This window comes from Oryzias latipes, chromosome 17 (assembly GCF_002234675.1).
Source record: "Oryzias latipes chromosome 17, ASM223467v1".
NCBI lineage: Eukaryota > Metazoa > Chordata > Actinopteri > Beloniformes > Adrianichthyidae > Oryzias > Oryzias latipes.
Window position 1 is genome coordinate 9911414 of NC_019875.2, and position 27630 is coordinate 9939043.

General features: G+C 43.3%; 2 protein-coding genes and 1 long non-coding RNA gene across 3 annotated transcripts in view; all 3 read right to left on the reverse strand.

Moving 5' to 3' along the window:
- Nucleotides 1-27630, reverse strand: part of kcnq3 (potassium voltage-gated channel subfamily Q member 3) — a 108002-nt gene that overhangs the window by 27839 nt on the left and 52533 nt on the right. The window lies entirely within an intron of this gene.
- On the reverse strand, nucleotides 5895-6760 carry LOC111949062 (E3 ubiquitin/ISG15 ligase TRIM25-like). The gene has a single exon (XM_023965196.1). It carries the CDS (start codon nucleotides 6717-6719, stop codon nucleotides 5910-5912), a length of 810 nt encoding a protein of 269 aa, XP_023820964.1. The 5' UTR covers nucleotides 6720-6760; the 3' UTR covers nucleotides 5895-5909.
- Nucleotides 24914-27521, reverse strand: LOC111949063. The gene is made up of 3 exons (XR_002875086.1): nucleotides 27109-27521; nucleotides 25343-25468; nucleotides 24914-25049 (listed from the first exon to the last, which is right to left on the reverse strand). It is a non-coding gene; the product is annotated as an uncharacterized LOC111949063 (long non-coding RNA).

Genomic DNA, 27630 nt, shown 5'->3' on the forward strand with positions numbered 1-27630 from the left:
CATCTAAACCCTACAGGATGGTGGCCCTTGAGGACCAGGATTGGCGACCATTGCTATAAAAATAAATTCTCTTTTCTTTCTCAAATATATCTCAAATATTCTCATTAACGGCTTTGGTTAGACATTCAAGAGAAATGATTAAGACATGAAAGAGACATCAGACAGACAATGATGAGATCTCTTTTAGGACTCATTCTTCTCAGATTTGTCTCATGAGCGTCTTAGGTTCGTCTCTCCCACTTCTTAATTATTGCTCAAACCGTTATCTCAACTCAACCTCATTTGTCTCAGTGATGTCTTTTCTCATTATATCTTAACTCTTGCTCCTAAGGGACCCTTAGGAGCAAGAGTTAAGAAGCATATGATCACAGAATGATACGAATATGAGACGCTCAAACTGATCTCAAGAGACGAGATCAAGCAACATATGAGCAACAGATTTTTCCTATGGGCAGTGTCCAGGTTCAAGTGTCTGCTTCCAATCCATGTCCTGGTATGAGAATCTGCTTCCTGTTTATGTCCAGGTATAAGAATCTGTTTCCTGTCTATGTCCAGGTATGAGAATCTGCTTCCTGCCCATGTCCAGGCATAAATGTCTGCTTCCTGTCAGTGTCCAGGTTCGAGTGTCTGCTTCCTATCCATGTCCAGGAATGAGAATCTGCTTCCTGTCCATGTCCAGGCATACGTGTCTCCTTCCTGTACTCATGAGGGGTCTTTCTGTATTTGTGTAGGTACAAGTTTCTTTTTCCTGTCCTTGTGCAGCAATGAGTATCAACTTCCTGTCCCCCTGCAGGAAGGGGTTTACTTCTCTTCCTGCTTTCCGTCTTTGTTCAGGTCCAGGCACACTAGCTTGTGGCCAGATACCTACCAGAGGTCTTGTCTTCTTGCAGGTTAGAGCCTCCGTTTGTCAGCACAGCCTGAGGGTGCAGTGTCATCTCCCCGGGGCTTCAACTTTATTGATGCCTCGGCTGTTGAATTATTTAATGATTGATTTGCGATTGACAGCTCGGGTTGCAGGAATCTGGTGTAATTTGCCTGTTCCTGTGAAGCCAGCATCCCTGCTGACAGGAGCTCGAATTTCTCAGTGATCCACCTCCCCCTTCATCGGGGGGAGGATCATATCTAGGGTGTGATTTGTGATTTGCTGATCAGGCAGAACTGTGTTTTACGGGAATGTCCGTATCCGTGCAGGTGGGACTGGCTGAGTGCAGCCTCAGCAACATGACAGCTGACAGCTTCATTGACGTATGAACACGTTTGAGGTGGAGGTGAGCAGCTTAACAGTAAACTCTCAGCTGCTTCACACCTACACCCAACAGACAATCATTTTTCTTAGGAAAAAGGGGTAAAAGTGTGACCTTCAGAATAAAAGCAGAGTAGAGCAAACACAAACCTCCACACGATTCTTTAAAACGGACAATCAGAAAGATGTTAAGTTACGTTCACACCTCCTGTTATTGCGTGTTTAAGTGGCCACTTCCAATTAAAAGTATATGTAAACACATGAAGACACGCGTTTCAGGCTTTCTAGCGTCGAAGTTTCTACGACTGTACCAAATACATGGCAACTGAACGTACATGAACAGTTAAACCAGGTTGAGGTTTGACCAATCAGGAACTGTGTGTCCGTGGTCTAAGTCACAACTGCCTTTACGGGTGGACACAGACTAGCTGTGAGGGGAAAAATGGTCAAACTTGTTCGGGGCACGCAGGCAGCCCACGCCAAATATCAAAGTTTGAGACCGCTAGTTGAGCCTATAGAGAAAAAATGTTCATCCACATTTTTTAATACAGACATGCTGCAGCTGACTGGTCATAGTGAACACCTAAACAACACTAAAGTAAGGGTGAAGTAGGTGAGATGCAGCCATGTTGTTTATGATTTTTTACCTCTTTTCAACACCCCAAATCCTGCGCACAGTGCAGGGAAGCCTTTTAGTGCTGTTTATGGAATACGTGCGTGCTCCTTGCGAGCAACCTGACTGTTAAAAGCTCTGAACTTAGACAATCAGAGCATTTGTGTTTACAACCTACAGGTGTCCTACGGGGACTTGCATGTCAGCTGCACACCCCATGTGTGCAGCCTTCAGATGCGGTCAAATAAGATACAAAAGCTCACTTAGCATTGACTCGAGTGTGGCTTCAGGATACTGCATGACAGCATCACCTGCACGCAGGTGATGCTGTCGTACACCCGTACAGGTCCATGCGACAAAGGCTTATGATGTCTTCATCGTTACATGTCACCTCTGACATCTTCCTCAGGCAGGGCCTGGACTGATTTAAAGCTCAACAGTTTTATTAAAACCAGCCAAACCTCCTAGTTTTATTCTGAAAACTACTTTTACCTGCTAAAGGTTCAGCTCCTGAATTTGACGCAAACCAGCAAGTACCAAATGACGTAAAAAGTCTTTAGACTCAAAACTCAATTTAAAAAGACGAGATGCACAAAACGAAGACAGATTTTCAAGTGAAGAGTGAAAAACCTGGTTCTCCTCAGTGACACGGTGAGTTAGGCGCATTTAAACCCAGGGATCGTTAACTCAGTGATCCACTGACTGACCTCTATGACGGACAGAATTAAAGGTAATTTTCAAAAGCACATAAATCATTGTCTAACATCAGTGATTCTGTTTATTACAGCAGATCGGTGAGTTTTAGATTGACAAAGTTCTGTCAGGAATAACAAATTTCTGTGAAAGAAAACGTAAAGGTAAGACTGCAATTATTATTATTTTTTTTTTACTTGAAGATGATTTATGATAGTGAAACACGAAGTTTAATTTGGACTTCAAAGCTTTTATTTCTCCGGCTGCTCCTACCTGCTCTATGGTTACAGTGATCCACTTCAATCTGCCAAATCTTTGCTTGTAGCTGCATAACAACAAGATTTGCTGACTTCTTTGTAGTTTGGGGATAATTTATATTTATTGGATTAAAGGAACTTTTTTCCTGTTCTTTAATGTTTTTCATCCCTGCCCTTTGGCAGTCAGAACACAGACTGAAGAAGCAGGTTAACAGAACTCGACACAAACCCGGATCAGGACCTTCATCTGAACGCAGTGACTTAATAACCAGCTGGAAATGCTGCACTGTGATCAACTATTAAAGAAGAGGGTTTCTTCTTTGTGCCGCTGATTTTTAAAGAGCCTGAACAAAGTCATTAGTGCTGCTAATAGGATTTATTAGAGCTTAATTTAGAGCCCATTTAATTAAAAAAAAAAAGCAGGAGCAGAAAAGTGAAGTGACCTGCTGGATGAAAAACTTCATGAATTACAGTTTACTTGCTTTCATAACAGCAACGTTTCATATTCAGTGGTGGAAATCCAAGAGAAGGAAGGAGATCCTGCAGTGACCGGTGACGTCAAGAAATTAACAAATGCATGACATGGCGAAGATATTAGATCAAACAGAGTGAAGGAACATCTTCTGGTTTCCTCTAACACACACGTCTGACGTCATCTTTAAGGATTAAAGAACAAATCTCAAATCTGAGATTTTCTAGTCGTATAATTAGGGTCATTTCACAGGAAATGAGGTGCAGAAGTGCCTTTATTAACAAATGGAAGAAAACAGGAGGGAAAGACAAACATGGTTGCTGCTGTCACAGCCTTAAAATAAAAGTGTGTGAAGCTGAAGAACGATGGCAAAAAGAAACAAAACCAAACGATTTCAGAAAAAGTGATGGCTTACGGGAATATAAACTTTAGAAATGATCAAAGTAACAAAGATTTTTGAGAGAAAAACCTTAAATAAGCAGAGAAAAAACACAAAAAGCAAAGAAACAAGACAATAAAAACACAGAAACACTAGTCTTACATGGTGGAATAAAAAAACAGGAAAGCTTGTAAAATAAATGTAAACAGATAAGAAAACAATATGGTGGGTAAATCCAAAGTGGAAAGGCTACAAAAAAGTTATATGTATGAAACATGAACATGCAGGAAGAACAGGGGCGGAGCTACAGGGTGAAATGAGAGTGCGGCTGCCACAACTGCATGAAGGTTTGCCCCGCCCACTTGCCAAACCAAATGTTTTGAGTCAACATTGACACAGCATTGTCTGTATCTTCCACTCCTGGTCTATTTACTTTCTATTTCTATAGATGAACATTTTTCAAGCATGAGCTTCTAGGAAGGGTCTGTGGCAGAGCACCATCCTGTTCCTCTTTGCAAAGACCCGCTCGTGCTGGAGCGTCTGCTTTGAGCAACAGCCTCGCAAAAAAAAAAAAAAAAAAAAAAATGTAAGTTGTGCAAAAATAAAAATCTGTAATATTAGTTGTACGTGCACATTATTGGGGCCAACAAGGTATGTTTATAACATTTGAGTGTGTGTGTGGATAGGCCCCACCCCCCTCTAGATTTGTATTACATCTGAACCATAATGGTTATAACCATCCAGCAACTTGTTGCTTTATGCTGCTTCATGGTTTTATCCCCCCCTCCCCTCGTATTATCACCCTCCTACCCCCCTCTCTCTCTAACATCCCTCCCTTTTCTTCCCTTCTTTCCTTTTCCGTCCGGTCCAACACCCAAGATTTTCAAACATGGTTGAAATTAATAAAGTTTGGCCACAATTACAAAAGGGGTTTATTCAGACATACCTCTGGTTTGTCTGGTTTGCCAGGGCCGGCAGGACCGCCGCGAGGCCCCCAGAGCCATAGAGCAGGGAGGCATGGGGGGACAGAGTGTGCAGCTCCAGCACAACCAGGAGAGCAGCCCCCCCGCCCCAGAGGAGCGCCCACAGCCTCATACGAGCACATCATCTCCACCCAGGAGTTCTGGGCATCCCCCTGCTCTAACCCCAGGTACGAGCCGGGACCCCCCAAGAGAGACCCTCTCCGCGCTCCAGGCAGCCACCCACCTGGCCCACGGTTGGTCCAAGAAAGAGCAAGGCAGGGGCCAGCCGTCCCGGCCCAGGAGGAGGGCACCCAAGAGAAAAGGGGGTCCACAAGGGGTGTTAAAAAATGGATGGTGGAGTGTGAAAAGAAGGAGGGAGAGTGCCCAGCCACCCCCATACCAATACCCCCGCCGCAGCAGCCGCGGTAGCCAGAACCCCCAAAGCCACAAGGCAGCAGGCAGAGAACAACCGCCCCCCGGCGATCAGATCCGCCACCCAGGCCAGGGCCAGCAGGACCGCCGCGAGGCCCCCAGAGCCAGAGAGCAGGGGGCATGGGGGGAACCGGGTAGGTGGCTGCCTGGACCCCCCAAGGGGGCTCCAGGCAGCCACCCACCCGGTCCACGGTTGGTCCAGAAAGGCGCAAGGCAGGGGCCAGCCGCCGCCACCCAGGAGGGGAGCACCCCGGGGAAAAGGGAGGCCCATGAGGGTTGTTGTAAACATGGCCCGACCAGGCTCGGCCACAGTTGGCAATTTGGCAAGGCCCATCACCCGGGGGCAAGGACCAGAACCCACTAAGGTGTGATGTGATCCCCGGCTTCTGGCCTTGCCAGAAAGCTCAGGGATCCCTTTCCCTGCATGGAGAGAGGGCCGCCGGGCCCAGGAAACCAGCACCCAGGGGACACGGCCCCGCTGCCAAGGGTCCAGTACCCCCAGCTTACTGGCCAAGGGCCCTACATTTCTAAGGTGCAAATAATATGAGGATGGGGGTAAGGTGGGGACAGCTGGTAGACTGTCCCCCGGTGGTCAAACAGCCATCCCCCAGCATAGGGCCCAGGTCCCCCCAGCCCAGGGGTCCCATCCCCGGAGGCGCCGACACCCCAGGCCCAGCACCACCCACCCCACACAGAGAGAGAGGAGCCAGAAATCCCCCCCCCCCCCCCCCTTCGGGACAACTCCAGGCCCCCACCCCCAGGCGCCGGCCCTGGGAGAGCTCTGGTAAGGCCTCGACGGGACCGAGGCAGCGAACCGGCCGGGCAACTGCCAATTGCCTCAGCGCAGACCCCGACCCGTCAAACTCCCCCACAGCACAGGGCCGACAAGCTCCACCCCAGACCCCGCAGCCCCAGTGGATGACACCCAGAGTGACCGGGGGCCCCCAAGGGGGTTGCCCCGCCCCGTCCAGGAGCCAGAGAAGGGTTGATCCCAGCCCCAGGTGTAGATGGGCAGCCAATCCAGCACTGCTGGACGTCCCCCCCCGAGCAGGGCCCCCCGCCCTGACTCTCCTCCAGCTCTCTCTGCCTCTCAGTCCTTTCTGCTGCAGCTGAGACTGTGTCGTGGCCTCTATGTTCTTCCACAGAGCAGAGATAACAGATACACTTCTGATCAGTGCGACAGAACATCTTCATCACCTCATCATGACGGGAGCAGATGTTCTCCTGCAGGTTCTTGGAGGGTTCCACCAGCTTGTGTTTCTTGAATGCAGCTGCATCCAAATGAGGCTGAAGGTGTTTCTCACAGTAAGAGGCCAGACAGATCAAACAGGACTTGATGGCTTTCAGTTTTCTTCCAGTGCAGACATCACAGACCACATCTTCAGGTCCAGCATAGCAGAGATCAGCAGGAGGAGCTTGGAGTCCAGTCTTCTTCAGCTGATCCACTAAATCTGCTAACATGTTGTTTTTCACCACAACAGGCCTCGGTATGAAGGTCTTCCTGCACTGAGGACAGCTGGGGATTTTCTCCTCTTCATCCCAGAATCCTTGAATACACTTCATGCAGTAGCTGTGTCCACAGGGAATAGTCACCGGATCCTTCAGCAGATCCAGACAGATGGAACAGCAGAAGGTTTCTTGATCCAGATCAACTCCTTTCTGCGCCATTTCTCCTCTCAGACACAAAGACTGTTTGCGTTTCACTTCCTCATAAACCAGTTTGACTCTAATCCTCCGATCAGGTGTTTTCACTGCGAGTTCAGCCAATCAGCTTCTCTCTTCCTTTCCTGTTGGTTACGCCCATCATGACAGAGGAGGAGCTCCAGATCAGGAAGAGGAGAACTTTAGAGAAAGTGGCTGTTAAACTTTTCAGAAAGAGAAAAAGAAGACATCAAATGTCTTCTCCTTCATCAGATCCAGACAGATGGAACAGCAGAAGGTTTCTTGATCCAGATCATTCGTGGTCATTTTGCTTCAGAGTTCCAGTTGAAGAAGCTGCAGTTCTTTCTACAGTGAAGGTTTCCTCACAGCTTGTTTCCCTTCAGACTTTGAACTTTCAAATGTTTTGTCATCAAGAGGATTTCAGGATCAGATTTCAGGACAGTCTGTGGTTTCACAGAAGACTTTATTGACACTCAAACATTTATTAGTTTTAATGAAATTGCATCAAAGTAATTTAAATTGGTTTGAACACGTATTTGTTTTCATCTAACTGTGAACTCAAACAGGCTGAGAAAACAAGGACAGATTTAAATGAAATCCCAACAAAAACAGCCTGAAAACATTAAGTTTTGGATTATTGTCATTATACATCAATGACATTAAAGGGCATATACCATGCAAAATCTATCTTTGGAGCTTTTAAGTGTAATATAATGTTCAGTTTGGATGTTGTTTGTTTTCGTGGGTGAAATGCAGACACGCTGCAGGCACGCCGGCTTTAGGTTGACGTCATGAAATGGGCAGCACCCACACGGAGCGAAAGGCGCTGCCTCAGAGACTGGGTCATCTTACTTCCAGGTTGGAAAAGAGCTCAGGAAAAGGACTCACAATTAACAAAATATGTAATATATATTTGCTTTATATGGATAATGTTTACTATAAAAGGCTTTATAACATGGTTTATGCCCTTTAAAGCTACAGCGCTCTCATGAGGGAAGGGGGCAGGGGGATTCAGTACAACATCTCACAGTTTATGGTGTAACACCGGCTCTGTAATGCTAAAAAAGACACTGATAAAACACAGTAGATTTAATTCTGGTATTATTTAGAAAATACTGCTTTTTTTTTAAATTAATGTCCAATCAATTTATTTTGTTGTATTTATCCGCCACGTCCTAAAGTCCAATTTTCCGACTTTAAACCGGTCTGTGTTTACATATAGGCAACACACGGAACATCTGGTTAGCATAGCATCATTTCCATCAAATCTTGAGGTTTGCAGGCAGCTCGCAGAGGCTCGCAGGCCCATGGGGGGAGCCCTGGTCGGGTCCAGCCCAAATTAATGACATGGGACAACTCTACTGTGGGCCCATCACGCGTAGGAGACCTCAAAAGGGGCCGGTGCAATGTGGTTTGCGTGGCAGTCAAAGGCGGGTGCCTCAGCGGCCCAAACCCCAGTCATGGAACTTGGCTTTTGGGACATGGAACGTCACCTCTCTGGGTGGGAAGGAGCCTGAGCTTGAGGCTGAGAGATACCGGCTAGATATAGTTGGGCTAACCTCCACACATAGCCTGAAACTCAGTCCTTTGAGAGGGGTTGAAATCTCTACCACTCTGGAGTTGCTCATGGTGGGAGGCAGCGGGCTGGTGTGGGCTTACTCGTGAGCCCCCATCTCAGTTGCTAAGTGTTGGAGTTTACCTTGGTGGACGAGAGGGTCATGTCCCTCCGCCTTTGGGTGGGGGACAGGTCCCCGACTGAGGTTTCGGCTTACGGGCCAAACAGCAGTTTGGAGTACCTTCTTGCCTTCTTGGTGTCTCTGTAAGGGGTACTGGGAAGCCATGTGGGACTTCAATACCCCCATGGACAATGACAGTGGCACCTGGAGGGGCGTGATTGGTAGGAAAGGCCTCCCTGATCTGAACCCGAGCAATGTTTTGTTGTTTGACTTTTGTGCTCAGCATAGTTTGTCCATAACCATGTTTAAGCACCAGTGTGTCCATCAATACACGTGGCATCAGGACACCCTAGACAGGAGGTCAATGATTGACTTTGTAGTTGTTTTAGGCGACCTTTGGCCCTTGTTTTGGACACGCGGGTAAAGAGAGGGGCTGAGCTCTCCACCAATCACTACCTGGTGGTGAGCTGGATTCGCTGGCGGGGAAGGAGGTCGGTAAGACTTGGGAGACCAAAACACACTGTGAGGGTCTGCTGGGAAAGTCCGGCTAAGCCCTCCGTCAGGGAAGTCTTTAAGTCCCACATCTGGGAGAGCTTCAAACAGGTACAGAGGGAGGCTTGGGACATCGAGTCAGAGTGAATCATGTTTTCCACCCCGATTGTCTCTGTTGCTGTTCTGAGCTGTGGTCCCAGATCTCTCGCAGTGGTCTGATGCCTGTCGCGGTGGTAACCCCCGAAAAAGGTGGTGGACACCAGAAGTAAGGGATGCCGTAAAGCTGAAAAACTGGTTGGCTTGTGGGATTCCAGAGGCAGCTGACAGGTCCCGTCAGTCTAAGCGAGCTGTGGCCGGGACTGTTGCTGAGGTATAAGCTCGGTCCTGGGAGGAGATTGGTAAGGCCATGAAGAAGACTATCCGTTGGCCTTGGAGAGATTCTGGCAAACTGTTTAGCCCCTCAGAAGGGGAAAGCAATTATCTGCAGGCACTATTTTCAGTGCAGGTTGGGAGCTGTTGACTTAAACTGTGAACATTGTCGGGTGGTGGAAAGAATACTTTGAGGATCTCCTCAATCCCACTGACATGCCCTCTTTTGAGGAAGCAGAGGATGAGGACTTTGGGGTGAGGCTGTCCATCTCCAAGGCTGAAGTCATTGAGGTAGTCAATGAGCTCCTCTGTGGCAAAGCCTCGGGAGTGGACGAAGTCTGCCCTGAATACCTCAAGTCTCTGAATGCTGTGGGAGTGTCTTGGCTGACATGAAAGACAGTTCCCGACTGCCACCTCATGGTTCTCGACCGGAGAAAGCTACTTTGCCATCTCTCGGTGGGTGGAGTATCCCTGCTCCAGGTGGAGGAGTTTAAATACCTTGAGGTCTTGTTCACGAGTAAGGGAAGGCATGAAATTGACAGGCGGATTGAAACAGCTCCATATTTATGTGGTCGCTGTACCAGTCCGTTGTGGTGAAGAGAGAGCTGAGCCAGAAAGCAAAGCTCTCAATTTACCGGTCGATCTTCGTTCCAATACTCACATGTGGTCATAAGCAAAAGAACAAGGTCCCGACTACAAACCTCTGAGCTTTTTCCGTAGGGTGGCTGGGCCTGGACTGGAAACTCCCCAGATCTTAATCCCATTGAGAACTTGTGGTCAGTCCTCAAGGGCCGGGTGGAAAAACAAAAACCCACTGATTCTGACAAACTCCAAGAAGTGATTCTGAAAGAATGGGTTGCTATCAGTCAGCATTTGGCTCAGGAGTTGATTGAGAGCATGCCTAGTCGAATTGCAGAGGTCCTGAAAAAGAAGGTCCAACACTACAAATACTGATTCTTTGCATAAATTTCATGTACTTGTTGATAAAAGCCTTTGAAACATATACAATGCTTATAATTATATTTCAGTATATCACAGAAACAACTGAAACAAAGATCTAAAGGCAGTTTGGCTGCAAACTTTTTGAAAACTAATATTTGTGTCTGGAAATAGATTGTAAACCGCTAAAGTTAAACAACATAAATGCTTAAAGTTATAAAATTGCTGTTATGCAAATAACCTGATAAGATCTAAGAAAATTCTAAAAAATATTCCACGACAAAGAATCCTTTTGAAGAAAGTCTACCACAGCTTAACGGAAATTCAAAAAAGAAATCAAAACCTTCAAAAAAGTAAAATTAGCTCTCAATAACGTGAAAAAAGATCTAAAAAGCTTTTAACTGGTTTCAAAATGTGCTAAAATTCTAAAAGCAGTCTTTCAAGCTAACTTGGTATGAGAGTCTGCTAAAAGGGCCAAAACAGAAGCTGAAAAATCCAGTGTTTCAGACGCATTGTGGTTGTTGTGTCAAAGCCCTGAAACCAACTGTTTAAACCAGGGGTGGGCAATTCCAGGCCTCGAGGGCCGGTGTGTCTGCATGATTTCCAGATAGTCTTGCCCTACTCATGGCTGATTACCTGGTTCAGGTGTGTCCAGCCAATAATCTTGCCCTACTCATGGCTGATTACCTGTTTCAGGTGTGTCCAGCCAATTAGAACATGCCAGAGCAGGGTATGCTGGAAAACATGCAGGAATGCGGCCCTCAGTGCCCACCCCTGGTTTAAACTATAGAAAGAACAACTAAACAAAACCTAAGCAGTCTAAGATGACTTGATGGTTAGCAACATTGACGTCTGGTTGGAGGGTTATTGGATCAAACTTTTAAAGGTTTTTAAAAATTACACTTAAATTTAAGTAAAATACATAAAAAGAGCAAAAATAAAGTAAAGTCCTTAATAGACAGTTTAAACTAGAAACTGCATACAATTTTAAATAAGTAGATGGCAAACAAGTGGGGTAAAATTATTTTAGCAGATTTTTTCCCATAAATAGAAATGGAAGTTAAATGATTATATGAGAGAACTAAACAAATTATCCACAGCAAACATGACCAAAAAATCTGAACAAAGCGGACTCATAAAACAAGGAGTGATAGAAGGAACAGAAACACATGTTGGAAGAAATATCTGAAAGAGATAAGTAGTAAACAAAAAAACAAAGAGATAAAGAAACACAGAGACAGGTCTCAAAGGAAATAAGGAAAAAGAACTGAAGCTACAAAAAGAACAAGGAAGCAGCAGAAAACAAAAATTGATTAAAGCAATAGAGAAAGAACGAGCAGAGGAAAGAGGAAGGACAGAGTGAAATAGAAGTACTCAAAGAGTTACTGCGGACACTCCACTTGATTTAAAGGGCATCACTCATCCATCAATCACCATATCAGAGCTCGTTCATCAGTCTGCTCGACTGTCACGCCCGCTTGGAAGTTATTAACAGAAAAATGAGGCGACGAAAAACCGCCTGCTCCCTGTTTCACACCCTGCCATTTGTGTTTGCCGACATGAAACCGCGCTTATTAACCCAATTCTGAAGCTGGGAGTGATCGTCATCCCCTCGGGGGGAGAGCGTCAGTACGACACCATGTCTCCAAGAGGGGGTGATGGAGATGAAAAAACAGACGTGGGGCTTAAAAAGATTTTTTTGTAGAGGTGAGACATGGACATGGAGACTTTATACTCTAATCTAGGGCCCCAAAGCAGGGATTCTTATTCAAGCCCATTTGAAATTTAAATAGAACACTTCACCCCCAATGACCTTTCAAAGGGATACAGCGTGGCACGCACCGACGTCTGACTTAAGTAGCCATGAACGAACAAGAGTGAAAGGAGCCGAGCTCCACCACTAAAACGATCAATTTTTTTTGCCCTCCGGTCAGTCAGATCACTACTGCAGGATCCAGATTCACATGGAAACAGTAACCAAGAGATTGGTAAAGGAAAAAAGAGGAAGTATTTCATTTTTTGTCATTAGCACAGAGTGAGTGTATTTCATAGTGGACAGACCCAGATTGTGGCACAATCATTCTTGATCAAATATATTTAATTTATCAATGCAGCAAGGTATTCTCTTTTCCCTGTGACTTTACTTTGATTTTTCTGGTGAGGAATAATTTCCCTGGAATGAAACACAAAAAGAAAAGAAGCGGAGAAATGGAATCTGTGAAGGAGGATCTGATGTGTAAAGAAATGTTTTTACTTTTTATGAGAATATGTCAAAGGTGGGTTGAGTTGTTAATGATGTCCAATGTGTGTTCAAGCAGCCACTTCCAGTGAAAAGTCTATGTGAAAGGGTGTTTCTGGCTTCCGCGTTCAAGACATTTGCGCTCATGGATAACTACATAAGTTTCTACCACTGTTTTCAGGCTCTAGGTACAAAACGTGCGGCAATAGGACGCGTGTTGAAACCTAAATCAGGTAGAAGTTTGACCAATCAGGGACTCAGGTTTGATAATGACAAATGGATGACGTCCCTTTTATTACGAGTGTAACATCTCTGAGGCATAGCTACAGTAAAAACCCGGACCAGTAGGTTAGACTATGACAGTGTTACAAAAACTTGTACTTTGGAAAACCTGAAAAGACTACAGACCACAATGTAGTTGAAAATAGTCGGCACATTCTTTAGATTGACACAAATGTGACACCTAACATACCAGTACATCCATCCATCCATCTTCCTCCCTTTATCCGGGACCGGGTCGCGGGGGCAGCAGTCTAAGCAAAGATGCCCAGACTTCCCTCACCCCGGCCACTTCCTCCAGCCCTTTGGGGGGACCCTGAGGCATCCCAGGCCAGCCTAGTGATGTCTCTCCAGCATGCCCTGGGTCTTCCCCGGGGCCTCTTCCCAGTGGGACATGCCCGGAACACCTCCCCAGGGAGGCTTCCATGAGGCATCCGGACTAGATGCCAAAGCCATATCAACTAGCTCTTTTCTGGCTCCCCTATCTCTAAGGGAGCGCCTGGCCACTCTACGGAGGAAGCTCATTTCAGCCGCTTGTATTGGGGACCTCTTGGTCATGACTCAGAGCTCATGACCATAGGTGAGTAGTGGAATCAAGATTGACCGGTAAATTGAGAGCCTTGCTTTTTGGCTCAGCTCTCTCTTCACCACAACGGACCGATACAGCGACCGCATACCTATGGACGCTGCCGTGATCCACCAGTCAATCTCACGCTCCGGTCTTCCGTCACTCGTGAGGCTCCTTCCCTGCCAGAGAGGTGATGTTCCATGTCCCAAAAGCCAAGTTCCATGACTGGGGTTTTGGCCGCTGAGGCACCCACCTTTTTCTAGTTTTAGTTCTAGTTGTTCAAGATCTAGTGCTAGTTGGTTCGTAAAAAGAATAAGAAGAAGCCCCTGCCTGTTTGTCCAGTGTGAACACCATAGGCTAAAAACACATTCAAGACTGGCGTATAGCGCAATCTTTAACACGTGTCACATGCCAGGTCTGTCTGTAGCTTCGAAGTTAATGCAGCATATTTAAGCTTTGAATCAATGAAAACTCCAAGAGTTTTGAATTGATAAAACATCTACAGATGATCCAGGTTACAATAAGGAAGCCTTGCAGCTGATCTGTTCTCAGCTGATCAGATAGCAGGAACTCAGCGTTAGGCAGTTTTTGCTTCATTGCATGTGTTGTGCTGCATCACTGCAGCCTCCTTGGTACTCCACTAAGCACTTGGTGACATGCATTGTGCATTGCTATGGCAACAGCTGCTCACTGCGCCGCACTGGAGCAACCCCTTCATCTCCACATTACCATTTCTCTACTTCTTCTGTCATGCGTCGGTCCAGTCAGGGATTGGCGGCGATCCCTCTTTTGTCCGTTTCCATGGTGATGCTGTCTGGCACCACGGCAGCGTGATGTGATTGAACTGTCTCAGAACTGCTTGTCGTGGATGCCCATCAGAGGTTCCTCTGTTGTTCACAACAGACTGCAGACGAAGTCCTCAGCAGTAACAACAGTCAGAATAAAATAAAATACATATTCTGCCTTAAAATCCTTTGACAAACATAAAATTAAAATTTTTACTCAAATTTTAAAATCCTTTACCTTAACCAGCAATTCATTCATTCGTTCATTTTCTACCGTTTTATCCCTTTCGGGGTCAGGGGGCTGCTGGAGCCTATCCCGGCCACTTGTGGGCGAAGGCAGGGGCCACGCTGGACTGTTCGCCAGTCTGTCGCAGGGAACCAGCAATTATATGACTTGTACGGAGTGATTTTTGTGCCAATATTCCAACCATAACACTCACTGTTTTGAGAGTAAAACTTTACAAATTCTGTGCTCAAAAATTTATTTTGCGCTAGCTTGAAACAGAAAAAAAGCACTTTAAATTAAAACTATATGCAATCAAAACAATTTTTACTCAAGAGAAAACTTCTCTCTTCTGCACTCAAAAAGAGCAGAGAGTTACAAATGTACCACAAAAGCCAGCCAATCACAGACGTAGACATGAAGGTTAATGTTGAGTGGTCAAAAATTTCTTCCCATTGTAGCCTGCCTCCCATCTCTCCTTCCGCTCATTGCTGCCATTATTCACTCCTCACTCTCATCTGGTACTGTCCCATCACTTTTTAAAATGGCAGCTGTTAAACCCATCCTGAAAAACCTGGTTAAGATCCCAACTTATTCAATAATCTCCGTCCAATTTCCAACCTTCCCTTCATTTCCAAAATACTTGAGAAAATAGTCGCCTCTCAACTCTATGATCATCTGAAACACAATAATCTTCTGGAACCTTTTCAGTCTGGTTTCCGCCCTCCCATAGCACTCAAACTGCTCTGCTCAAGATCACCAATGATCTTCTCATTGCAGCTGATTCTGGCCTCCTCACCATCCTCATCCTCCTTGACCTGAGTGCAGCCTTTGATTATTAGATTATTGTAATTCTCTCCTCTTTGGCCTCCCCCAAAAAACCCTCAATAAGCCAACTGGTCCAGAACTCAGCTGCCCGCATCATCTCCAGAACCCCCTCCTTCAGTCATATCACCCCGGTTCTCCACCAGCTGCACTGGCTTCCCATAACCTCCAGAATCCAATTCAAACTCCTTCTGTTCACCTTTAAGGCCCTCCATAACCTGGCTCCTCCTTATCTCTCCGACCTCATCCATATTAAAACCTCCTCTCGTTCTCTTCGGTCCTCCTCCTCTGTTCAGCTCTCTGTCCCTCCGGCCCGACTCGTCACAATGGGAAGCAGAGCCTTCAGCGGCTCGGCTCCCAAACTCTGGAATTCCCTCCCTCCTGATCTCCGTAACATAGACTCTCTTCCTACTTTCAGATCTAAACTCAAAACCCATCTGTTCATTTCTGCCTTCCCATCCTGATTTACTTTTCATCTTATCTATTATTTTTATTGTGCTTTTAATGTCTATTTTTAACCTTTGTTTTGTAAAGTGTCATTGGGTTCCTTGAAAGGCGCTTTAAATAAAATGGATTATTATTATTATTATTAAACCGGATCAATTCTATGAGCTGATTGGAAAAATACATTTTTACATTGCAAGAGTAAAATTGTTTTGTTTACACACATTTTTGAGTTTTAAGTGCAAAATAATTTGAACTCATACATTTCCAAAGTTTTCTGCTCAAAACAGTGAGTGTTGTGCTTGGAATAATGGCACAAAAATCCCTACATAGGCTTGAACTCCCGACCAATCTCCAAACTCCAACTGTTAGAAATAGTTTAAACATGGAAAAGAAATGTGATGCTGAACCAACTAGCAAAATGATAATGATGCTGGATTATACCTCAGTGCTGAAATGATCAAAAATAGCAATGCTAAACCACATGCTAAAATGCTAAATAAAGAGCATTAGCTTAACGTTTTAACACAGGAGATGTCAACAGCAACAAATACCACACCCTCTTTGAACTACCGTCGCTCTTCCGCCATTAATACAATTAACGTAATTTTAAGGGATTATGACGCAGAGAAAAGCGGTTTTCAAGCCTGGAACTGGGTCCCCCAACAAACTGAATGACTGCTTAAATTATAAGCTACAACTATTCGAAAAAGTTTAAAAACCAAAATGAAATTTTAGTGATCCTGAACCAACTAGCAAAACAAAAATCAGCAAAAACAGCTAAAAATGACTAAACCACTTGGAAGATGCTAAATAAAGCACTGAATGTCACAACTCTTTGAACAACCGTTACTCTTGGACCATTTACAGAATTCCAACTAATTCTGTCGTGGAAACAAATGCGGCATTTCTCCACGACAGAATTAGTTGGAATTCATTAGAATCCATTAAAATGACTGTGTGCCCAAATGACTGAATTGCGTAAACGGTTGAGTTACAGTAATGCAGAGAACGTCAACACTGGTGCTAAAGTTCTGGTGTTAAAGGGTTAAATTACCTTAGACCCCCTCCAATGAAAATTTTGTATTTGGCATTTTGCAAATCTTTTTAAAGCTTTTTTCTGATGATGGAGAAAATTAAGATTAAAATTGCATTTCTGAGCATTTCTATACTCAAATCCTTGTGAATCAGGAGCAGACGGAAAAATGCAGTTGGAAAGAGCCTGTAGCAGTGACGTAGAAGCTAGAATCGACGGGCCACAAACTCCCAACTCCATCCATTCTGATGCATCCACTTGTAGACAAGCAGATTCATGTACGTCTTTGTTTTCCTTGTCTGAGTTGGCATCTGTCTGTCTGGATAGCTCCAATGTTGCTGGCCATTTTTGTTGCACCGCTAATGTTCGCTTGGAGCTTTGAGGGGCTGTAAGCTAGTGGGAGAGAGTTTACACAAAGGTATGATGGGCTCACTCTGTGCTAATGGTCCCATCCACCACTCATAAGCACATTTCTAATGAACTACTGCCGCTCTGCAGAAACTATGTTCTAGAAAACAACACAGGTTTGTTTGTGTTTTGTTGGCTAAAACCAGCATAATAATAATTAAAGGACCACTGGAAACACTTTCAAAATAAATCAACAGATGATTGGAGTGAGTCTATAAGAAGCTGTATTCAATAAATGTAGTGTTTATGTGGGATGAACAAGTCAGCAAAACTAGGCTGGAATTCTAAGGATAATAAATTAAATAAGAATTTGTCGATTTAGCTTAAAGATTTATAAATGCATGGATGATTCTCTGACAGTGCTGCATGTCTTCAGTCTAGAGGGGCCAAAGCCCCCACTGGGCCCCTTTTGTTTTAACCTTAGCTCATCACAGACTTCCTGCAGAGCAGCTTTGCTCTGATCCTAAAGTTAAACTGCTCCATAACCGATCATCCTCCTCAGCGGCGGCCAGAGTTGCACTCTGGGTGTGATCAGGCACAAACAAACCCGACTGTTCTTGCCGTGACGCGCAGCAGACGGCCTCGCCGCTGTCTCGCACAGAAGGGTCTGTGAAAAATCAATTTCAACAGTTTATTTCCCACGGTGGCGTGGCGTGGCGTACACACGCTCCACAGAAGTGTGTTGGCGTGTTTGTCACTGGAGGAGGAATACTTTGGAATTAAATTTCACTGAGGACGGCCATTTCATTCTCGCGCAGATGGAAGCTGACTAGACGGCAGACTCCAAAACGCCCGCTTCCCTTCCAAATGCAGAGCTCCCTGCCTTGCATACAAATGGAGAGCAGGCAGAGCTTCAACCCTCGGTTGTATATGTGCAGCGGAATCGATGATGGGCCGCTGTAACTTAGATTTATCGACACTTACAGTGGGCCTCCTGCTACAGCGCGGGGCGTATTGGCATTTCGCTGGCATGCATCAAACACTGCGATGTGTAACAAGTGTCTTCCAGACACCCGGGGGAATTTACCCGTCCCTGGAAAAGCTCTGCATAGTTCTGTTGTCTTTGAGAGAAGTGATTGCTTTAGGACAGAGGCTATCTTCACCCTCGGTCCACCCTGTGTTCTGGCTTTTGCTGCTTTGACAGAGCCAACAAAAGCCAGAACATAAAAACTAATCGGCAGCTAACTATTAGTTTCTGCAAAACCCAGAAAAAGAAAGAAAGAAAACTGAAAATTACAGAGTTGAGTGGCGAAAAACTCACATCTGAAGGCCAAACAGGGAACTAATAACTCCCTTACAGCAAAATAAATGAACATCACTGAGGGCAAACAAAACAACTGAATTACTGAGCATCAACTTAATAACAAGGGACACATTTTTGAAATTATTTCAAATCTATAAAAACAATTTTAACCCAATCAGTTATTAAAATGTATTTTTCTGTCAGTCTGACTGTCTTTGCTGTTAGTCTTGAATGATTTATTTAATTTTCATTTTAATCAACTATGGCGCCATGAAAACTCTTAAACAAGAAAACTAATTTTTACACAATGAATGGCTGATGGACTGAACTGAAAGCATCCAACAAAAAATGTGTAAATCTGAATCAAAGAGGAGACATTTCCAAACCTGAATATCTCTTGACCGCTGCATACATTCCACTAATTTCACTCATTTTGGCGTCAACAGATGACATTTGGGGCTTTTTAATGATACAAAATGTGAAAGGTAGGGGCTCTGGGAATTGTAGTTTTTGGTGGATTACCCTTCCAGTGGGGTTCATCTCTGCCCCTTAATTGAGTTCCAGGTCAGAATTGACAGGTCTGTATTAATTTATCCTAAATTATTACAAAAATGCATTTTATTAACTCAACTTTCGTAAACTTTTAACAAAGTGGTCTTTAACATGAATATATAGACAGTGAAAAGTAACTGCAATGAAAATACAACCTGTTTATGACTAAAGAAAATCTGAGATGTTGATTAAAATAAAACAACAACACCCCTCTCACCCTTTCCATGCTTTCTCCCTGGTATGTGCTGGATTGTTTCAGGCTCCTCTTTGCACAGCCTAAACCAGGGGTCAGCAACCTTTACCCCTTTAAAGAGCCATTTGGAACAGTTTCCCACAGAAGTTAAAACACAGGGAGCTTTAACACCCTTTGGAAAACCCAGTGTTTCCAGTGAGTGGCATCATTTCACTTGTTTTTACTTGTTTTCACTCTCTTCCTCCTGCCTGCGCACATCCCAACAGTGTTAAAGGCACCACGACAATTTTAGAACATAATAATTATTTTACGAAACCACAGAGAACCGCAGCACAGAGATGAAAAAGCCGCAGGTTGCTGACCCCTGGTCCACACCTTGGTTCTTTGTCTGGTGTGATGGATCTGAGCCTCTACCGCTCTGGTGTTCAGGGCTTGTTCAGAGCTACAAGGATGAGTGCTTCAGTGTTGTCCTAAAATGTGATGGGACGATTTTCTTTTCTCTAGTAGTCAGGAGGATGTTAGGAGTTTCATTTTCAGCAAACAGAATGAGACGTTATGTCTGAAGTGGTTCTAAATTCATCTACATGTCACAAACATTTCAGTTTGCCACGTTTACACGTTTACACTAAATCAACTCGACACAGCCTTTAACTGCATTTTATTTGATGAAATAAGGTTTCTGTGAGTTTTGGATAATGATTACTTTTTTCCTCTAAGACTATTAGTTTGTACGATCAGGTGAAGACAGAGTTTCCTTCTTTGCCCCCACAATCCTGCAGCAAACCGTTTTCAGAGAAGTTCACTAAAGCTGAGGGAAACTCCAAAAAGGTCGTCATTGAGATGCCACATAAGGTCAAAGTAAGAGGTCAAGTCCACCATTGCATATGTTTTTACACCTTTATCCCAAAAAAAGGGGTGTGGTCGTGCATAAATGACATAGATCCCCTAAATCTGTCGACCTCACAGTGACCACAGCAGCAGCTGGACATGCTGGCTGAACTCCACCACACAATCCTCCTCACAATCCAGATCAACTGAGCGACTCGATCAGAAAGTTTCAGATTTTTTATGTTTTTTTTTATCCCAACTGAACCAGAAGAAATTCTTCTGAAAAAACTAGAAAAACAAAGTGAATCAGCCGCTCTGAATTCTTAAAATACCACATTAGAAGTGTGGCGTCTGCAGGATTAACGCCGATGCTTCGTTACTTTAGTCTGAAAAAACTTGAGCAGGAAAAGAAGCTCCACTGTAGAACATCTGTGCAGATCCTGTAAAGCAGACATGAAGAAACCCCTCCACAAGTTTATAATGTTTGCAAAGAAAACTTTTTTTTTTTATTTGAACGTTAGAGACTGAGATGCTTTAGTTGGAACATAAAATAGAGAGCATATATAGAGTTCCTGTTTCTCCAGCATGTCCACCATCTCCTGCCAGTAGCGCTTTTAGGCACGGGCGGTATTGGTGAACGCCCGGGGCACAAATTTAAAGGGGGCGGTGGCTCAGAAACCACAAAAAACATCTGCGCAACTATCAATTTTTTCTATTATCTGTTATATCACAGAGTTTGTAACGGCCTGAAACCAGCGAACTAACTAACTGAACTGCTCCCTGCAACTGCACAGGCTCCTGTCTTTGAGAAGGTGCCGCAAATGTGTGTGAAGAAAAATGGATGGGAAACCTATTTCATCTCTGACTTATTCAGAATAACTTTAGATTATTCTACAGGTTCTGTGGATACTATTTTCTTCGTATCGCAATTATTTCATAATAAAACTTTAAAAAAAAAAAAGGTTCTGGAAAAAAAAAAAGTACTTTTAGAAATGTCCTCACTCAGGAGGACGTGACCTAAGCCTGACCCCTGAACCCCAAACTGCAGACAGCAGCCGCATGCTGACTGCGGCTGCGCAGCCTGAACTGCGCTCTGTGTGAGCGCTCCTGCCGCAGCTGCTGCTGCTGCTGCTGTTTCTGGTTGTTTGTCCTGAAGACGTGTCAGGGCTCCAGTGGAATCGATGGTGCGGACGGTGGAGGCAGGAAGTCGTTACGGAGCGAGCTTAAACTGACGGGCTGTAAACAGAAGCTGAAGCAGGATGTCCCTGACACTGAGGAGACAACAGAAGCTGCAGCTCTGCTGCTGCACAGGCGGCATGTTGCCACTGAAAACAAGGAGGCAATTGAACAGAGGGGGAAGAGACTCAAATACGGAAAATCAGAAAAATTAAAGACCAGCTCAGATGAAAATGGTGTTTTTGACATGTTTTCTGACAACGGAGGACATTTATAAAGAAAATTAGGCTCAGAATTGTATTTCTGAGGATTTTATGGATTGAAATCCTTGTGAATCGAGAGCAGGCAAACAGTGCAGTTCTAAAAAGTTTGTAGTTTCCACGTAGGAACTACAACCTGAAGGTCCCTGCTCCGCTCCATTTGGATGCCTCCACCTCTAGACAAACATCCATTAATGTCTCGTCTGAGCTGACATCTGGATAGGAACTGTTTGGCTGGATAGCTTTAATGTTGCTCGTCCTTTTTGTTGCAATGTTCGGTTGGGGTTGTGAAGGGGCTGTAATGTCCTTTATGGAACATAATTACCTTCATACTGTAAGCTTGTGAGAGAGAGTGTAAACAGATGGATAACGGGAAGTATAACATCTCACTGTAAGATGCAACTCAGAGGCAAATTTCAGAAACTGTGTCCTAGAAAATGACAGAAGCTCAAAAGCGGCATGATCATAATTAAAAGACCACTGGGAAGAGTAGATCAATACAGCAGATAGCTCATTTTAACTACAGAATGGAACACCAGTTCAAGTAGTCTTTTTAAGAGAAGTGGCTTTGCAAACATCTAAATAAACTTTGTGATGCTCAACAGAAGCAAACCTGTGACCTGTTACACGAGGAAACAGGAAACTTGGAATCTTTTTTTATATTCTACAGTAACTAACAGACCCACAGGCTCTTCTTCCGGCTGATCTCACAGATTAGGACTTTTTCCTTCATCTGATTTTAACAAACATGACCTGTTCAGGTTTCAAAAATATTCTAAAAAAGTAGTGCTGCTCTTCTCTTTACTTCCTGGTTAAAAAAGTAGATCGTTGCACCAAAAACTGAAGCTAAAAGCTCAAAAAAAAAAGCTGCAGTCAGGAAATCAGCGAACGTTATTCTTTTCTTCAAATTAACGGTTCAAATTTGAACTTCAGGCATCCTGGAAGCTGCTACCTTTGATCAGACACGAATGAGTGAGCAACCCCCCCCATCTTTAATGCACAAGTCCTGTAGTCCACGGAGAGGACGCACCGCAGAGGCAGGGAGAGCCCACCAATGAGAGCAGAGCAGGAAACCACATCATGGAGCCTCAAAAATGTGTTTTATTCCACTGAGGGACATGAATAAGAAAAGGAAACAGGTAAAATTCACTGAGCGGAACAAAACATGCTAATCTTTTAAGTGATTTTCAGGACATTTATCACGAACTCTTGTCCAATCAGAAGCTTGGAAAGATGTGATCTTCTTCTGCTTCTCCAAAGTAACAAATCCAAATGAACAGAAATGACTTACATAGAAGAAAGTTACTAAATTTAATGATCTTTCCATCAAGCTTTCTCTTTTCTTAGCATTAAACACATGAAACACGTTTGTTTTTTTTCGTTTTTCTGCCATTTGTAGCTTTTTTTTCTGCTCGTTTGCTTTGTGTTTAAATGTGATGCATTGACAGAAAGAATATTTCAACAAAATCTGCACACTCCACCTCTCATCTGGAAAAGGAACTTATTCTGCGTAACATTTGCTTTTATTTTGAAAATATTTCATCCTGGTCAGTGTTCCTTCAACAAAATCAATATTAAGATTGAAGTTTCCCTGAGGATATCATTTTTTGTTCAGTCTTCCTGTCCAGTTTTACAGTTTAAGATCATTTAAACCCCCTGGACCCTCAAAGATCCGCTTGGATGTAAAATCACAAAAATGGAACTAGAAACAGTGGTTCAGCAGCAGATTCTGGTGCAGGATGCTGAACTGTGACGTTTCTGATGACTCACCCGAGTCGGGGGGTGTTTTATTTTGACAAATTTGCAGTTAAGGAGGAGCGTGTGTCTCCAAATGTGATGAAGCTGCGGTTCCTCTCCTCAGTGAGGAGGATTCGCCTGGAGAGAAACAAGGTCTCTAGCTGGACGGAAAGGTCTGGGGACACAAATGAAAGAAACACACGGGTGCAGAGACTCATAAAAACCTATGAGGAGATGACTTCAATTCTGCTTTACCGTTCTGTTTTTTTTGGGGTCAAACATTATAACTTGGCTCCTGATGTTCTGCTGCTCCTTTGCCATTCCTGCAGCCTCATTCCTGAGAGAGACGACTGAAGTCATCAACACTACCAGAGTGTCTTCCAGCTGGGCCACAGTGAAGACATGCAACATGAAACAAGCATCTAAAAGGAAACTTTTTCTTTTTTAATCCAAGCTGAACCGCAGACGGCAGCCAATATTGAATCAGAGTCAGAGATCACTTGTGTTTCCATCAATCCATGAATGAAAACAAAGAACAAAAGGTTTCAAGATCCTTTGAAGCCAGAACTCAAATACTTAGAAGCAAAATGTTTTCACACCAAATCTTTGTCCTTCCAGTTCCACGTGTGTCATAGCGGATTCTCCTCAGATCTTCAGGGTTGCTGTTCCTGCCAAACTGCTGAATCGATTCCATTTCAATCCACAGGTTGATTCAATTAATCCAAATAAATTAACAGGAGAAATTAAGTGACATATGTCTCACATAGGCAGTTAAATGAAGTAAATGCTGTTGGACAAATGTTGATTTTTGGCGATAAATTCTTACAATAAAACTAAGAGAAAAGCTGTTTTTACCAAAAACATAAAAACAAAAACTGCCTGTTTGTTCCGTCTCTTCTATAAAATGTCTTTTCCTAAATCTATTGTTTTTTAAGGCCTTAGTCATAACTGTCCTTACGGGTGGACACGGGCGGGAAAATGGGCAAATCTGTTCGGGGCAATCAGGGGAACCCTGTATGAAATATCGAGGACTTAGACCACTGAGCGAAAACGTTCCTATGTATGTCTTTTCTATGAGTATGCTTTTGAAGCGACAGGTCGTAGAGAACACCAACACTGTCAGAAAAAATGTGCAAAATTTGTACCTTTAGAGGTACAATGGCTTGTCACTGGGGCAGTACCCTCAAGGGTACAAATGTTGTACCCTTTCATATAGGTGCGTATCTGTACCCTTTCAGTATGTACCTTTCAAAGGCAAATATGTACCTTTGTGGACTAAATTGTACCTTATAGTGCTATGGTACCATAATGTACCTTTAAAAAAGGTACAAATTTGTTCTTTTAAGGGTACTGCCCCAGTGACAAGCCTTTTGTACCCTTTGATGGCAAATTTGTACCAGATACAGCACATTAAAAGACCAGTACACTGTTTATCACATTTATTAAACATTCAAAACAATTACAATTCTGACATTTCACAGTATGTACAGTGTCACAACAGGATGCATATATTTAAAATTATTAGCAATTTTACAATAATGAAAAATCTATATTTTTCCTTCAGTTCACATTGCATTCATTGTAACTATAACCTTAACATTTGATCAATTGTAAACAGCACATAGCACTTCAGTTACCATTTTTAAACCATGAAATAAAACTTGTGACATTAACAAAAGAAGCACTAGACCTCATTTTAAGTACATCTTTCTACTGCATTCTACATTTTCTAAAGATAATAAAAAAGTAAACTTATAACCAAGTTTAAATGCATAATTTAAATAATAAAATGCATAAATGTGATAAGATGATATTGATACGAATTCTAAAAAGAAGAACTATAAAACACACTAAAGATTACCAAGGAGTACGTTTCATGTCAATACCTAGTAGATCCTCTGCAAGCATCTCATCTCTTCTCTTGCTTCTTTGGAGACTTTGGCTAATGGAGCTTTTCTTTGAACAAGCTCAAGCACCTTTGGCACAATACTGGTAAACGCCGTCCTTGAAGCGCTGTCTTAAACTCACAGGTGATGGATGCATTCGGTCAACATCATCAAACAACTGAAAATTGAAAAAAATTAGAAAATTAATCATTCACTTTAACCAAAACAAACAAAAGACATAAAACATTCTAATATTCTTTGTTGCTTCTTTCATTGCCATTTCCCTTTAGTGATCTCATTGTATAAATATTACTTGGCTTGAATGACTATATATTTATATATGGGTTTAGAAAATTACAATGTTTTTACAATTGAGTTAAAGCTGTTAATGATCATTTTAGCAGATGTCTCAGCTTATATTGACATTCAAAATGTATTTTAAGCTGAGAACTGATTTAAAATGTCACTGACCCCTGAGGTTGTCTTCAAGAAAGGGTACTTCTTTAGTATATCCTCTCGCACCTTGCTGTACTGGATATGCAGGACATTCACATGACCGTCAACGGATGATGCATCCTCACCAATGACAGCAACCGCCTATTGGATCAAATTTAAAAGTCCATATTAATAATAAAAAAATACAACTGCAAGCACTGATTACTGGGGTTAAAGCACTTTGAGATGATGTTTAAAGACAGTTTGTGCAGAGTGGTTTGGAGTTGATCAGAAATTACTTCGGAGTTGTGTATTGACACAGTAGTTACCTTCTGCTGATGTCCGATCATCCCTTTGTTTACGCCCTCTCCCGCTAGCTTACAGTCCTTCCAACCAAAAACTAACATTAGTGGTGAAACTAAAATGGTGAGCAATATTGAAGCTTTCCGGCCATAGTTTAGATCAAGCTCAGACAAGTATGATGAAGATGTTAATGGATCCGTTTGTCTGCAAGTGGACGCATCAGAATACAGCAGAGCAGAGGGACTCGGACCCACTTCATTTCATGTGGTGCGTCACAATAGAGACCTTCCTCAAACTGCATTTATTTTGTCTGTTCCTGATTCATCCCAATCTGAGTGAATACTCAGATGTGCAGTTTTAAACGTGTTCTTTTAAACGTGCCCATCATGAGAAAAATACTGCGACAAGTTAAAAATGGGGGACCCACTCCAATGAAAGTTATTTTTTAAAATGTAGCATTTTTATGATGACATATTGTTATAAGATTTAAGAATAAAACTGTGTTTCTGAATATTTATTTTCTCAAATTGGGATGAATCAGGAGCAGATGAAAAGATGTAATTTGAGAAAGCTTGTAGTTGTTACGTACAAGCTACATTTGGCAGGCCACAAGCTCCCTGCTCCGCTTGTCTTCATTCTCCTGGTCTGAGTTGGCATCTGGCTCACATCTATAAGGCTGGATAGCTCCAATATTGCACGCCAATTCTGTTGCTTGGGGGTTGTGAGGGACTGTAAGGTAACGGGAGCGTAAACAATGGCATGATGGGAAATTAAGGCCAGTTAACTCTGCAAAACAGTCCTGTCAAGAACTTGAAGGTGAATTCCAATTAAACTGCAGAAACCATGTCCCAGAAAAGATTTTTCCCCCTCAAAAACTGCATAATCAATGTCTGTCTTTGTATAATAATGGATTGGATTTATCTGCGCTTTTCAAGACACTCAAAGCGCTTACAGTGTGTCCATTATTCATTCACTCCTCATTCATACTTGGTGACGGTAAGCTACTGTTGTAGCCACAGCTGCCCTGGGGCAGACTGACAGAGGCGTGGCTGCCATTTCGCGCCTACGGCCCCTCTGACCATCACCGGGAGCATTCATGCACATTCACACACCAGTGGAGCCACACTGGAGGCAAGGAGGGAGAAGTGTCTTGCCCAAGGACACAACGACATTTTGGCTGGTGGGAGCGGGGATCAAACCGCCAACCCTTCGGTCATTGGACCCGCTCAACCACCTGAGCCACTGTTGCCCGTATAGTCAATATCTTGTTAATTGTTGAAGGAAATACAGAAGAATTATATGTTTGTATGATGAGGACAGCATTCCAGAATGTATTCAATGTGTTGTGACTTACTCGGTGCAATCTGCTGTTTCCCTAGAAAACTTTAAACTAGTTTGGATGATCTGCCTTACTGCACTGTTTGACAACTAAACTGAATTGGAAAGACAGCCTGACTTTGAATGCTTGAAATGACTTTGTGAAAAGATTATTTACTTACTTTGGCAAGTGAGGCGTCTTCAACTCTTCGTCTTGTTGTAGGACTGTGTTGTAATATTATTGTGTCATCTGAGTCCACTTCAGTATCTCCACTTGAACTGGTATTGCAGCTCTTTGCAGGACAACTCGGCTGATCTGTCAAAGTATTAAAGCTTTCAGTTACTGTAATATTTAAATTAGTATGATAGCAAGAACAAAACAAGTAAAAACAAAGATTTTTAAATACTGACCGACTTAACAGTTTAGCAGATTTATTATCTTGTCTAAGACAGCAATAGGATAAAAAACTCATACTTATTTGCCTGTGTTTTGTTCCCCACACTATCCTGTCAAATAAATCATTAACCCTTAGACTCCTATTGATGCAAATATACAATCAAAACTCTTCAGCTCAAAAATGTTCTTAATTTAGCATGTACTTGAAAGCAAAAACACAGATTATTTCCCTTGGAAATAAATTCAGGCATCAAAGGGGAATTTACCCAAAACCATTCAAAACAAAATAGATAAATTAAAATTTAAA